Raw genomic sequence first — 14,792 nt, 5'->3', positions numbered from 1 at the left:
AAACATAGCTAGGCTATTTTAGTTAACGGCACAGATTTTACTACATATTTAAACTGAGCAGTGTGTTTTTTTCCATATGTTTGACAGACTGTATTTTATTATGATAATGAACAGGCTGCATTGTCAAGGTAGCAATGCTTAGTGCGCGCGCATGCGGCGCCGGCACAATCACTTGAATTTTTTCCTTCTAACAGTGGAAGAAACTACTCCTTTTATTCATAAAGATAATCGGAATTGTAAAAGGTTTGCCTTTATTTGTGTACATTCACAATAAAAACAAATCTTTGTGCTTTTGTAAAATAAGCCTAAAGAAAAATAGGATGCCGCTTTCTGCCGTCTGTTTCCTTTCGCACAGCACAAAAATGAACCGAAACTCTGCATATTAGGCTACTTGTTGCACAGTTTCTTTAATTTTCTTAATTTATTATTTAAGTAAAACTATATTTCTCGTATAGGCCTATTTATTCGTTATATCTATATATATAGCCTAGCTTTATTATGTTTTTCTCCGCTCGCAGAAGCGCTGCAGGTGCGTGATGTAATATGAAGACCATGTGAATCCTCATGTTCTGTTGTTTACTGCTTTTTGAGCATGTAAAATTAATCCCCGGGAAACAAAAGTTAGTATGGGTCACAGACACTTATCCTTTCTAATTTAATTAAATTCTAATTTAAAATAATCTTGTCGGTTAACGGTTAATAATCGGTTAACGAGCGTCGATTGTCGGTTAGGAAAAATAACCGAAATGAACATCCCTAATAGAATCCATAAAAGTCTGATGTATCAAATATGATACACAACAAAAAACAAATGCACATTTCTAACTAGTACTTCATATGTCAGGCTTCACAGGCTTAATATGGAAGAACGTCATTCAGAATGAGTAAAGCAGCTCAACCCATTCATGTGCAACACCAGCAGGTCTCCTCTCTCCAATACACTTCCACCATCTGTCTTTGACTAGCAGCAACATGTTACCTCAAAATAAAAACCTGATTAGGACACAACCCAGTAAATGCATCATAAATCAACCTTTTTTTAATACACAGCCAATATAATCATAATATATAAACACACCATTTTTTTTAAAGATGTGAGAGTTGTTTATGAATACCCAAAGCACAGAAACAATGTCAATTAAATCCACTTTTGTAAATCCAACCAATCTATTCACAATGAAAGTGTCCAAACCGCAATATTTCACATATACGTATAACTGCAAAGTCTATAATATGTAAACTAAATTATTTACACACTAAACCCAGCAGAAATTCCTGCACAATCTACATATTTTTAAATGCTCATGACAAACATCACTACCTGCAATTCACAACAATTGCCTGCCGGTTGGCGTTTATCCTTGATATTAGGCCTGGGCGATAAAACGGTATCGATATTTATCGACGGTACACCTTCTTCGATATCGATTGAAAAAATGTTCGATATAGCGCACGATATAGGCACGTACTATGAGTGACGCAGACAGCACACACAAACAATACAGAACGATATGAAACATTATATCGTTGATAAAATTTTTAGCTATATCGCCCAGCCCTACTTGATATTTGCATAAAGTTGAGCATTTATTAACTGTTTGATGCTCTCAGCATTTTCTCCAACCCACTGTCAATCCCACAATCCACAATGTGAGCGTGTTGCTTGGCTCTCATAGGAATTAACTGAAACATTCCAGCAGTGTAAACACACCATACGTCTTCATCTACGTCAAACCACAAATGTGCATTTAATCACAAGTTTTGACAGTTTTAGGGATAATCACAGAAACTTTCTTTAAGACAGACGTGACAGCAAATGTATTATCAGTATAAAAGATCTCCAGATGAGAGGTTTAACACAAGTACAATCATTTGCAGTCTTTGTATGGTGGAATTTAAATACCACAGAAGCTCAACAAGTATGAAATATCACCCAAGAGTGGCTACAAGTCATTTGTAAAAATGTTAACAAAGACTTACAGGTTAAACGAAGCGAGGTCTTCATCTTTTCAAGTACAGCCGGAACCTACTCAAGCACCCCTGGGATACATGTAGCCTTGGCTGGGAACCACCAATTATATCATAAACCATTATGTGCATGAATGCAAGCTGAACAAATGCCGTCACCACATAGCATGTCCACCTGTAGTCACTTTTAGTTCTTGTTGAGCTCAAGGTGTCTGTTTCTGCAAGAGTAAACTTTGTTGGCTTCATCAGAGTATACACCAGCTAGGGCTGCACGATAAATTGCATTACTAACAAAATGCGCATGACAATCGCATTCGATTAATCGTGCAGCCCTAACACCAGCTACTCAAAACCATGAGGGAATTACAACGTATGCACACAATGTCCAAACAGAACATGATTTTGATACTGTGAGCTCCTAGTGGATTTATGGGGTAGAAAGCTAGTTGGTTTGTAGCCAAAGGCATTTGATGCTCAAAATGTTTATAGACAGACTCTCTCAGGCAACCAGGAGTTAAATCATTTGCCTACTGATTTGCTGACTGGTTGGGCCAACAATGAATGGCCGTTTAGACGTATAAATGTGGTTAATCATGTGTTCATGTATTCATCAGTCTGTCATCATTAGGAAAGAAACCAAAGTTTCTGAACAAGCTTTTCAGAAGTTTAGTAGCATTAAATGGTCTTTCTAGAATGATTTGAGTTTGAAAATGTACAGTACTCTTATTTCGAGACAGCTACCACCATACATCAGGCATGAATTAGCTACGTAAACAACCATTAGCTTTTACCTGTTGACAAGTTGGTCAAAAAGTAAACTCTGATTGAGGTGTTCGAACTGGGACTTCCTGACACGACGGCTTCTCTTGAGCTCAACATGACCGTTCATGCGACCGTGGTCCCCATCTGATGTGGAATCACCCCTCAGACTCATTCGACCTATGGGTTACATAAATCATCACCTGAGGAACTATAACATCATCATGACATCAAACCTGATTTTCTGAATTTTCTAAAGGCAGCATATTTGAAGCATCTATTAAAGATACTGACTGGATGGATATTGTGACCAATGTCCAAAACACGAGTGAATGATTATTTCCATTAAATCTATGGATGGATCAAGATTTGCAATACTGGGAAAATTGATTGTGTTTACAACTTGTTGTTAATTCACATTATCCGACATATATTTCCATCAATAACTTATGTATGGATGCATAGGTGACCAAATGACCATTCTATCGAGTTCTGTTGCTTTCATGTTTTTTTTTTTTTAAAGCTTAAAAAAGGCAGCATATTTGATTTGAGGGTTACAGATATAAAGTGTCAATCATTACAGTACCAAATTAAGTTATCTTTCGTAGGGGTCTGTCTCAGCTGAGCCTTTCCCTTCCCCCAACACTAGCTTTTTTTATTGTTGAAGACACGCGGTGAACGAGACGTTTTTCGTCCGACGAAAGGTGTCAAACGCGTTTTTGTTTTGACGGTTTATCGGTGCGCGTGACAGCATGCCGGTGCCTCTCGAGCGCAACAAACACACACAGCAGCAAAATAACGCTCGATTCGTGCCAGCGAGTCGGTTCTAACGAACTGTCATTTTCGGTGATCCGATTCACTTGATTCATCGCTCAAAAGCGCTCCTAGTTCTTTTACAGATAAATGTTTTCGAAATACTCTCAATACGTTTGTAATAAATCTATAATCTTATTTTACGTTGTACGTAAAATAATGTGTTTCATCTTGGTGTTGTCACGCCAATTCTTGCCAGATAAATGTTAATACAGGCACCTGCTCGAACAATATTAAGTTATATATGGCTGTCTGTATTTCTGCCCTAAAGTACCATGCAAATACAGCGAATCGGTTCGCTCGAATCATTCAAAAGAACCGGCTCAACAGAACGATTCGTTCGCGAATCAGACACCAATATAACAAAGACAACTTGGGGGCACTGAGTCCATTAAACCAGCCGGCCGGCTGGAATAAAGTCCAGCTATTGTGTGTGACAAAACACATGAAACTAAGCGACACGCCGCGATTAAGCGCTGTCGTGTCATTAAACTGCCATTTCTGCATCGCCAAGTGTCACTCAATGCGCAATTTGGGAACAAAAAGGTGGACATCCATCCATCCATCCATCCATCCATCCTTCCATCTATTTATCTATACATCCATCCATCCATCTCCAAAAGGCCAGAGTGAGCAGCTCGCTAACCGGCTGGCGGAGAGAGACAGACAAAACACATGAAACTAAGCGACACGCCGCGATTAAGCGCTGTCGTGTCATTAAACTGCCATTTCTGCATCGCCAAGTGTCACTCAATGCGCAATTTGGGAACAAAAAAGGTGGACATCCATCCATCCATCCATCCATCCATCCTTCCATCTATTTATCTATACATCCATCCATCCATCTCCAAAAGGCCAGAGTGAGCAGCTCGCTAACCGGCTGGCGGAGAGAATAGGCTGCCGGTGTCTCTCTCTTCCTTACACGGCTGTTGTGCTCGTCCAAGTTTGGGTTGTTCCTCTGAGACGACCTCGTCCGGCCCGAGATAAAGGGACCGATGGGCTTGTGCTCCGAGCTCTTTCTGGTGTTCACCATGATTGCTGTCTGTCCCCGCTGATAGACAGATCCTGTCCTGTAGCTCTTGCCAGTTGCTTTCGTTCTGACTGTGTCTCAGCTAGTGGAGTGCCGAGGCGCCATTTCCCTTTCTCTCTCTCTCTCCCTCTGCTGTCAGCCAGCCGAAACTCTCCGGCGAGCCACTTCCGCTACAGAGAGCGCGCGCTTGTGTGAAGTTGGCGCCACAGAAATTTTGAAAAATAGATTTTTTTTTTATACAAAAGCTGCGCAAAAGTGAAAGAATGCGTTGTTTTCTTTTAGTTATATTTACACTGTTGGTATTGGCAGTCAACTAATGTTTTAGTATATTTAATTACAGTAAAGTATTTATTTGGTGAAGAATGTAAAAGTTGCAACATTTTTAAACATTTTAAAGTTGACAAATGTGTTAATTTTCTTTCTAATATTTGGCTCAGTAACAAAAAAGTGATCCACGGTCATGTTTGGTCATCCACGAATATGTTTGGACATGCTATGTCCAAAATGTTGAGCATGTACCAGTACCGTGGTATTTTTAAGTACCTTGGACAGTACCGTGCAGTTTATCTAAGCACCATATTACCAGTTTCACTGTGCCATGCACAGTACTTTTTGTTATGGTTATATTTACACGGTTGTTGGCAAAAAGTATGAATAGGATATGGTTTAAATACAATTCATTTTAATAATTATTATCATTTCAAAACTGAAGATGTCAGGGACATGCAAAGTGACTTCCAGTCACGGAAAAGGATGAATATTTTTATCTTAAAATGTCATGGGAAAATCAAAAAGTCAATATGAATTTTTAATACATTTTCATCCAGTGCAGATTTTCTCAAACATCTTTCTAATCAAGTCGTCAGGCAAAATGAAATTTGGAAAATGTCATTTCAATCATAGTAAAGAATGGGAAATCAGTCCATTTCCAAGTTCAACCAGATGGTTTGACTCTGATATTGTTCTTCTGTTAGGAGGGGTGAGTAAATGGCAGTGCACTTACAAAACACCCTAATGTGATTATCTTTGGTTGAAAAAAAGTGCGTGTATTATATCCTCCACTAGTGGCTGGTATCTACAACAATAATGATTATTTCCAAACAGGTTTCCCCAAACACTCCCCGTCTTTCATTCGTCGATGAAACTGACAGCCATGCCCCCAAATTCTCACCATTGGCAGAGAGCTTCGTTAAACTTTTCTGATTGGCTAACATGCTGGGGCTACTCACTTTCTTTGTTGCTTACAAGTTTATAGCTATCGAATGATTTATCAGAAGGACATTATTTTAGTAATATATGCCAGATAGTAGGGTCAGGTGACGTGTGTTATTAAAATCGCTTCGATAGGAGCGTTAATCTGCACATACTATTGAGGATATTTTGTTTCTGTAATACTGCTAACTACGTTCAGCATCTGTCACTATCCACACCCAACACAAACACATGCGCGCCGGCCTTTATTCAGCTACATTCAGTGAACCAATTCATTATATTCATATCATAGAGTAGTAAGTAAAACACCATTTCAAGATCATTTGCCTTTGTGATGTCATAGCGACGTGTGCACTGTGCACAAACGTTACGTCAGGCGACGGAGACGTCACAGGAATGGTGGACTGCTGTAGCGCGCGGAGCGGCATGACAACTGTGAGAAATTTACGAGCCGAAAGGACAGCTTTACGACACCATTGAACCCTTACACTGGTAACGATCTACAGTTTTATACTCGGAATTATTAATTTGCGATCCAGAAGTGATATGTTATGGGTTCAGCGTGTGTTTACTGACATAACGGAGCGCAGTGCGCTTGCGTGCTCCCTACACTGTCCTTACGTAATTTTGGCGCACTGCTTTCATTTATTATGCTGCTTTTGAACCGTTTGTTACAGTGAATATGAATAGAACGCTTAAAGCATGCATGTGGGTACCATTACAGTTCAGAGCCTGACCTCAAAACGTTTGATTACATAAACTGAGATTATAAGTAGACAAAATATAGTCATAGATTATTGTAAGTGCATCGTGACGTCATCGTTCAGCGATAAACAGCTGATCGCATTTTAAATACTGATAATCAGATTAATGCTGATGAAATGTCTTCATACTTTTCAAATTTTTTAGGAAATATATTAATATTTATTCCTTTTAATAATATTTTTTTATTTGAATAATTATTCCATTCGTTATCAAAGAACTAAACAGTAATTGAATTCCGTGTATCATTGGTCATTTCTAGGGAGTTGAAACATAATTTTACCTTGATTGAAAAATGTGTTAATTTTAAATGTGTCAAACATGTTAATTTTTACCTTGACTGGACTGGTATGAAAGCAGATCAGTGTTTTGAGAATTTCAGATCTCACTTCACCTGTCAATCTCACACAGAAAGTCCTGCTCCATGAATTATTCAGTAAGCACAGATGCAGTTGTTACATTGACTTGCACCATCCTTTATAACTTATATATGCCCGCTTATGTTTGTGTTGCAAGATGGACAACAAAAGACGTCATGATTAGAGATATTGATTCAAGAGAAAGGGTTCAAGATGACACATGGTAAGTCCGCTATATTCAATTCAAGTTTATTTGTACAGCGCTTTTCACGATACAAATCATTGCAAAGCAACTTTACAGCAAATTAAGTTTCTACAATATTTAGTGGTAGGTTTCATCTGGTCTTGTTGAGATATATAGTTGAGTATCATCAGCATAACAGTGGAAACTAATCCTGTATTTTCTAATAATATTACCAAGGGGCAACATGTATATCGAAAATAGCAGAGGACCTAGGACAGATCCTTGTGGCACTCCATATTTTACTGGTGATAATTGAGAGGACTCCCCATTTAAATTAACAAAATGGTAGCTATAGACTGCTCTGTGTCTATTCTCAGCCTTGAAACATTATCATGAGCGAACATTACGCCATTACTGTATGTTCGTAATTGGAGTAATCTAAAAGCAATCTTCACTCTGTTGCCTTCATGAGCTCTTAGGTGTGAAGGGGCACACAATGAGGAAGAGGAGGATGATGAGGAGGTTAGCCCTATTAGATCCAGTTTCTCCGTGGAGGACCTGCTCGATGAGGTGGAGAAGATCAGCAGTGTCGCCAGTAGCGGCAAAAAGGTCAGACAGTTCATAACGAGACATCTTGTGTGCAATCACATTCTGAACATTCTGGTGGTTACCTAAAGTAAAAACGTTGTTGCGGTTTAGTAGCTACATCAAGTTAATGTCACTTTGAGAAAAAAAGTTCACCTACAAATGAAAATTTGCTGAAAATGTACTCAACCTCAGACCATCCAATATGTAGATGAGTTTGTTTCTTCATCGAAACAGATTTAGAGAAATTTAGCATTACATCACTTGTTTACCAAAGGATCCTCAGCAATGAATGGGTGCCGTCAGAATGAGAGTCTGATAAAAACATAACAATAATCCACATGACTCCAGCTGATCAAATCAGTCTTGTGAAGTGAAAAGCAGCATGTTTGTAAGAAACCAATCCATCAAGGCTTTTTAACTTAAAACTGTTGTTTCTGGCCAAAATACGTGCCCATACTATATAATAACACTTCCTCCAGGAGAAAAGTCCTCTCACATCAAAATCCACCAGCATATTTGTTTAGAACTATTTTGGACTGTTTTGGCTTGAAAACGATGCTTGATCTGTGCACTTTTTCACAAAAAAACAATATTATGGATGGAGGACTCATATTTTAACCAGAAGCAGTTAAATGACAGATTTTCAGACTTAACAAGATGTTAACTGATGGACTGGAGTGGTGTGGATTACTTTGTGGATTATTGTGATGTTTTTATCAGCTGTTTGGACTCTCATTCTGACGGCACCCATTCACTGCAGAGCATCCATTGGTGAGCAAGTGATGTAATACTAAATTTCTCTAAATCTGTTTAGATGAAAAAACTAACTCATCTACATCTTGGATGGCCTAAAGGAGTACATTTTCATTTTCAGCTTTGATTTTTGGATGAAATATTCCTTTAAGTGTGTAACTTCTGAGTCACTAGCATCATCAAACAGAAATGCAAATATAATCAATTTTTTAAGGGTTCTACAGGCTTCTTAAGGGTGTTTTATGGCCAAACTTTTTCAGGTGGAGATTGTAGTGAGACTGTGGAAAAATGGCTTCACGGTAAACGATGAAGAGTTTCGCAGTTACACTCTAGAAGAAAACCAAGTGTTCTTGGAGGCCATTAAAAGAGGGTGAGTAGTGTTTTTGTCACTGTGGCAATATTATAGCATTTACATTCCAGTTCTTGCAATGGTTTTAAAATGGCCATTCTATTATCATTATTGTATCCATCATATGATGACATGCAGACATAAAATCTTTTAGCTTTGTAACAATCTAAAAATCCTCTATTTAAAGTGAGCTGCCTCTGGAGCTAGAAGGGAGAGCTGAGGATGAAGAACTAGAAGTCAATGTGGAGGACATGAAAGATGAAGTTTATGTCCCAAAGAAAAAGACCTTTCACCCGTTTACAGGCCGAGGTTACAGACTGGGAAGGTAGTAGATCCTCTCTGGGTTATATTGTTTTGAATTGGCCAAAGATTCACACCTGAAGAGAAGTCATAATAGTGATACTTTAGTATATGCTATTTAAGCATTAAAATGAAAGATTTGAGTAATTCGTCTAGTCTTAGTTATTCCCACAAACATCCACTAGATGTCCTCGCAGCACTACTCACTGATGTTTTGACTGTAAATGTGTCAAAGATTATCCAGATGTTAGTGTTAGTTAGTTGACCCTCTAATCACATGTGAACATGACACCACAATAATTGCAGTTCATTGGACAAAGCTAGGCTTTTAACCATACTTTAGAAATTGATGAAGTGGAAATGATTTCCCTCTGTAGTGTGGCTCCGCGAGTGGTGGCCAGGTCTCGGTCGATACATGAGGACTGTTCTGGTCCTCCTCTCCCGGCTGTGGAGCTGAATGAGGACCTCCCCGTGACCTCCCTCCAGATCTGGCTGGCAGACGGTCAGCGTCTTGTGCAGAGGTTTAATCTGTGCCATCGGTGAGTATCATATGCTCTTAGAAGGTGAATCTTATGAAAACACATCTGGGTCATATTTCCCACTAAAGAAAAAATGTTTTGTTTATTTGTTTTGTGTGATTTCTGCAGCACTAATTTAGCCAAATTAAATAAATAAATTAGATTAAACTGATTGCAAAAAGAATGGCAGATTCAGATTTTCTGAACACACTTCTTGTGAAACCATTGGTCAGTTTTGAGGACCATTAAGATTTTTTGCATGACATACTATTTATGAAATGAAGCATGTTATATATATTTCAATCATGACAACTCTCTGAACATTTTAGCATGGTGATGGATATGACAATGTTAATGTATTTGGTCTTGGCGGAATAGATCTGCTACGCTGCTGCTGAATTGCTGCTGCTGTTGGTTATTGCTGTAGTTATTATTGCTGCTGCTGCAAGCAAGTACAGGAAATTGCTACTGACAATGCATATGGCGATACGGTGCCATAAGTATTTAAGACATACTTCTGTCTAGAGTTTCATGACTGAACTATATATATATATATATATATATAACTTATGTAGTATCGTTATATAGAAGTATTATTTACTAGCTATAGTGTATGTGCCTCAGTTTTAATGCAAGGAGAAAACTTTTTTTATGAAGTACGCTCACTCTGGGACTTTTTTAATCAAGAATTTACCAGAAAAGATTTTAGATTTTTTTTATTATCCTATGTTAATTTAAAAAATCTTGTATAATCTTGTATAGCTTGGTTTTTATTTTGTGTTTATGTAAGTCTTGTACTATCTCAACTTAGCCATGTGTTTGCCATGAAGATAGCCTTAGATGCTGGCATGGCAATAACTACTACAACTACTATAGCGTATGTGTGTGTGCATGTAACTGTATGCAATATATGTTTTAAGCAAAATGTAATATTCCATATTTGACGCCATCAAAATACTGCAGCCAACTATTTGTACTATTAAATTATTTGGTCTAAATGCATGGAAGCATTTTTGGTTTATGTCTTGCACCACAAAGCATCACCTTAAAAAACTATAATATAACTGAATATGCATTTTTTTATATATAGTGTAATATGCTTTTATAAACTGGACACAGCTAAGATTATTATGTCTGAATGTTCTTATTGTATTGTCAATAAATCCACCCTGGGCATGTTGTGATGCTCCAGTTTTGAAATCCTACCCTCAAAAGCTCTTACATAATTATGTAATATATGTAATATAAGCTCACAAGGTAAAATGGAAGAATTGTAAGCTGCAACTTTGCAGCAGATCAAATCAGATTACTCTGGATTTAACATTTGCGTCACAACATGTAAAGATTTCATGCTTCTGACTTGAACATGATTTCTGCAAAGCTCCCTGAGAAGATGCATTCACGTTGGCCTTTATGTAATTGTTCCAGGATCAGTGATGTGCAGCATTTTGTGGAGCAGGCTCAGAGAACAGATGCTCCGTTCGTCCTGACTACATCCCTGCCGTTCCGAGAGCTGAGAGATGAGGGTCAGAGTTTGGAGGAAGCCGACTTAGCAAATGCTGTCATCGTTCAGAGGCCTCTCAACACACAAGCTCCTTTTGGTCACTCCTGACTGTTCCTGCTTGCACCAGAGACTCCGATTTATTGGTCCCACGTGTTTGACTGACATTTCATAAATACTTTCTTAAAGGAATAGTTCACCCAAAAATGGAAATATATTCACCCTCAGGCCATCCGAGATGTAGATGGGTTTGTTTCTTCATTAAAGCAGATTTAGAGAAATTTAGCATTACATCACCAATGGATCCTCTGCAGTGAATGGGTGCCGTCAGAATGAGAGTCCAAACGGTTGATAAAAACATCACAATAATCCACAAGTAATCCACACCACTCCAGTCCATCAATTAACTTGTCTTGTGAAGTGAAAAGCTGCTTGTTTGTAAAAAACAAAACAAATCCATCATTAAGGCGTTTTAACTTTAAACTGTTGCTTCTGGCCAAAATACGAGTCCATAATCTGTAACAATGTTCCCTCCAGAGAAAGAATTAATTCCCTGTTATCTGAACATATTTCATTGGAACTGTTTTGGACTGTTTTCTCTTGTAAACAGTGCTTAATCTGCATATTTCTCTCCTGATTCAGACGAGCTGACGTTTTCACTGGAAAAAGCAATCTAATAGAGGACTTGTATTTTAGCTCGAAATAACAGTTTGAAGTTTAAAACGTCTTGAATGTCTTGGTGTTTATTACAAACATGCTGCTTTTCACTTCACAAGATGTTAATTGATAGACTGGAGTAGTGTGGATTATTGTGATGTTTTTATCAGCTGTTTGGACTCTCATTCTGACGGCACCCATTCACTGCAAAGAGGATCCATTGGTGAGCAAGTGATGGAATGCTTCATTTCTCTAAATCTGTTTCAGTGCAGAAACAATCTCATCTACATTCTGGATGGCTTGAGGGTGAGTATAATTTGCATTTTTGGGTGAACTATTCCTTTAAAACCATAAAGGCCTATGGGTTTTTTTGTTTGTTTGTTTTTCCAATTTTGTCTGACTTTGAAAACATTTAGGACATTACTAAGACATTATAGATGGCCACTTCAACACAAATAGATTTAAAGGAATAATTTGCCAAAAAAGTGAAAAAATCAGACTGAAATGGTTGTCGAGTTCACTGACTCAGTGATCCAGTCACAGCTAGTTAACTTACATTTCAGTTGAATGGAATGACATGTGGGTGTTTAAAAAAAAAAAGTTTAAATACAGAGTTTTCATAGTCGAGTGAATTATTCTTTCAAATTTTGTTTTTAAGGTTCCTATCAGGTTCTTTTACAGTTGGAAGCGTTGGCCTTTTCTGATGCAATGCAGTATGCACAAGCCAAGTATTTACCCTTCACTATTATACATGTTTACATATATATCACTGAAGAATTCAGATCATGGAAGCTGCCATGATGCTTAATGGAGTTGTGTTCGATCATCTGTGCTGGTATGTCTTACTGTGAACCGTTAAGTTATAAATGTCAAATGTTATATGCACTTTGCCTAAGACAGAGGCTCTGTTATAAAGACCTCTGCTTGCAATAAACCTACTGAAGATATGCTGATTCCGTTTCTCATTTCAAAGGGGAGTCAATGGAATCTAATGTAATCTAATGAATCTAATGCTTTTTGCGTGAATGCATTTGAACCTTTCTTCTGAAAAAATGACCTATTTTAAATATTTTAGAAGTGCATTAGGGGAAAAAATCATATGGTTCAGTTGTCTATAATTTTTTGAGTAGTTTAAGTTGATCCACTATCAATCTGCAGCACAATTGATTCAAACTATTTTCATCACTATATAATCTAGGAATCATTCAAGGAATGAGTGGAATTACTAGTTCTAGTCTCTACTGTTGTTCCATTCGAATCTCGTTCCAACTGTCCTTTTAAACATCCTGTTTATTTCCACATATTGTTTATCGTTGCACAAAATGTTGGAAATGCGTTTACATGTAATGCCAACCATATGGTTGATTTCCTGGCCAGCGGGCTAAATGTCAAGAATTTCTGGAGTACATTAAGGTTGATGTGACCAGGTCTGACCATCAGGCCGGATAAGCATTTTATTTATTAATCTTTTAATTAATAGCAAATGTATATTTGGGAGTTTGTGAGCAGTTAATAAATAAATATGAATTTTTAAGTCATGGTAAACAGTTGTCTGATCACCTCTTTAAGTCGGATTTGCTTCTGTGAATCTAAAAGGTTGTATGCATTTTGTTTGTGGTTTATGCATAAAAATATCTGACAAACACTTAAAATTCTACAGAGACAATGTTTCAATATGTCTATTTTTAAATCTGGTATATCTAAACACCCATATTGTTCTTTGACACAGCAAAGATGCACTCTCTGTTTTTGTGTGTGTGTGTGTGTAAATGCTGTTCTTTTGAACTTTCTATTCATCAAAGAATCCTGAGAAAAAAAAAGTGTACACAAATTTTCTCAACATTGATAATAATAAATATTTCTTGAGCAGTAAATCAGCATATTAGAATGATTTCTGAAGGATCATGTGACACTGAAGACTGGAGTAATGATGCTGAAAATTCAACTTTGCCATCACAGGAATAAATTGCATTTTAAAACATTTCAACAGAAAACAGTCATTTAAAATTGTAAAATATTTTCACAATATTACTGTTTTGGCTTTATTTTGGATCAAATAAATGCAGCCTTGGCGCATTTCCAAAACACTACAACTTATAATTAAAATGCCTGTACGCTAATAATTTGGTTTATTTTCTGTCATGTTAGTTAGGATGTCTCACTAGATCTAGGACCCTGTGAGTTGTCTTTGCTGTGCTGTAGGGGGCGCGCATGTGTGTTTGTGATTACATCTATTGAACGTGCTGCTGCAGTGAATGTGAGTGATGGAACCTGCTGCAGTTCATCCACCGCTGCAGCAGCTGATATAGATAATATCTATCTATCTATCTATCTATCTATCTATACCATTGTATTACCAAGATACATTTTGTTAGTGTATGTGCATTCTATATTATTTAATCAAATTAACATGTCGGTTGATATCAAAAATGCATGGGAAAAATAAACATTTTTACATTATGTGTAGGCCTACTGAAAATATTTCTGATGGAAAAGTGAATGTTAGATGTTTTGTGTTAATTATATATTCAGCACATAAGCCTAATTACATTTTTAAGCAACTCTTACTTTGCATATGTGTTTATTTAGTGTTTTTTAGTGTCAGTGTAACAGTGTAGGAATGTAAGCTGTATCAGATTCAGGTAAGCAGCTTGTTTTGGTAGAGTGAGGCATCTGATTGGCTCACATCTGTGAGTGACAGCTGGAACGCATCTGTGCATGTGGCCTCTGTAGCTCTGTAACCCTGCCCATCCTCTGCCTGCTGCAGTATGTGAATGGACGCAGGCACAGCTGTAGCCAGTTCTGAGAAGCCAGAGGGTTCAGCTGCTGTCTCTGTACCCCTCGCACCGGCTGCCATGGCCAAGGGTGAGAAAGCCCGGGTCACATCAGGGGACAAACTCATGATGAAGCACCCTGAACCTGTTTTCACCAAGGTTCCACCACAGGTAAGGCAATGTGATACACACTTATGTTTTTCTGTTAGTTATGTACATGCATATTGCAATGTTTAGATATATATATATATATATATATATATAC

General features: G+C 37.6%; 3 protein-coding genes across 4 annotated transcripts in view; 2 read left to right on the top strand and 1 right to left on the bottom strand.

Moving 5' to 3' along the window:
* LOC107750077 (ATPase family AAA domain-containing protein 2-like) overlaps positions 1-4,750 on the bottom strand; it is a 116,002-nt gene extending 111,252 nt beyond the window's left edge. The window contains exons 1-2 of the mRNA XM_016565339.1: positions 4,372-4,750; positions 2,760-2,907 (exon numbers count right to left, since the gene is read on the bottom strand). Coding sequence (XP_016420825.1) covers positions 2,760-2,907; positions 4,372-4,573 — 350 coding nt within the window. The 5' untranslated portion in view covers positions 4,574-4,750. The remainder of the gene's footprint in view (positions 1-2,759; positions 2,908-4,371) is intronic.
* A 1,403-nt stretch (positions 4,751-6,153) lies between these two features.
* LOC107750080 (UBX domain-containing protein 2A-like) lies at positions 6,154-11,345 on the top strand. Of its 2 annotated transcripts, none has more exons than XM_016565341.1 (7): positions 6,154-6,274; positions 7,061-7,126; positions 7,567-7,696; positions 8,689-8,798; positions 8,965-9,102; positions 9,455-9,616; positions 11,024-11,345. In XM_016565341.1, the coding sequence occupies exons 2-7, from the start codon at positions 7,080-7,082 to the stop codon at positions 11,205-11,207; spliced, it is 771 nt and encodes a 256-aa protein (XP_016420827.1). In that variant the 5' UTR covers positions 6,154-6,274; positions 7,061-7,079; the 3' UTR covers positions 11,208-11,345. The 2 variants fall into 2 exon arrangements, with proteins under 2 accessions (XP_016420827.1, XP_016420828.1); XM_016565342.1 differs by having other exon boundaries at positions 7,560-7,696.
* Positions 11,346-14,524: 3,179 nt separating this feature from the next.
* The window catches only part of mfsd2b (MFSD2 lysolipid transporter B, sphingolipid), a 22,921-nt gene continuing 22,653 nt past the window's right edge, over positions 14,525-14,792 (top strand). The window contains exon 1 of the mRNA XM_016565340.1: positions 14,525-14,698. Coding sequence (XP_016420826.1) covers positions 14,528-14,698 — 171 coding nt within the window. The 5' untranslated portion in view covers positions 14,525-14,527. The remainder of the gene's footprint in view (positions 14,699-14,792) is intronic.

This window comes from Sinocyclocheilus rhinocerous, unplaced genomic scaffold, assembly GCF_001515625.1.
Source record: "Sinocyclocheilus rhinocerous isolate Xijiao unplaced genomic scaffold, SAMN03320098_v1.1 scaffold272, whole genome shotgun sequence".
Classification (NCBI taxonomy): Eukaryota; Metazoa; Chordata; class Actinopteri; order Cypriniformes; family Cyprinidae; genus Sinocyclocheilus; species Sinocyclocheilus rhinocerous.
Note: the sequence above shows the minus strand (reverse complement) of the source record. Positions and strands in the feature narration are given on the sequence as shown.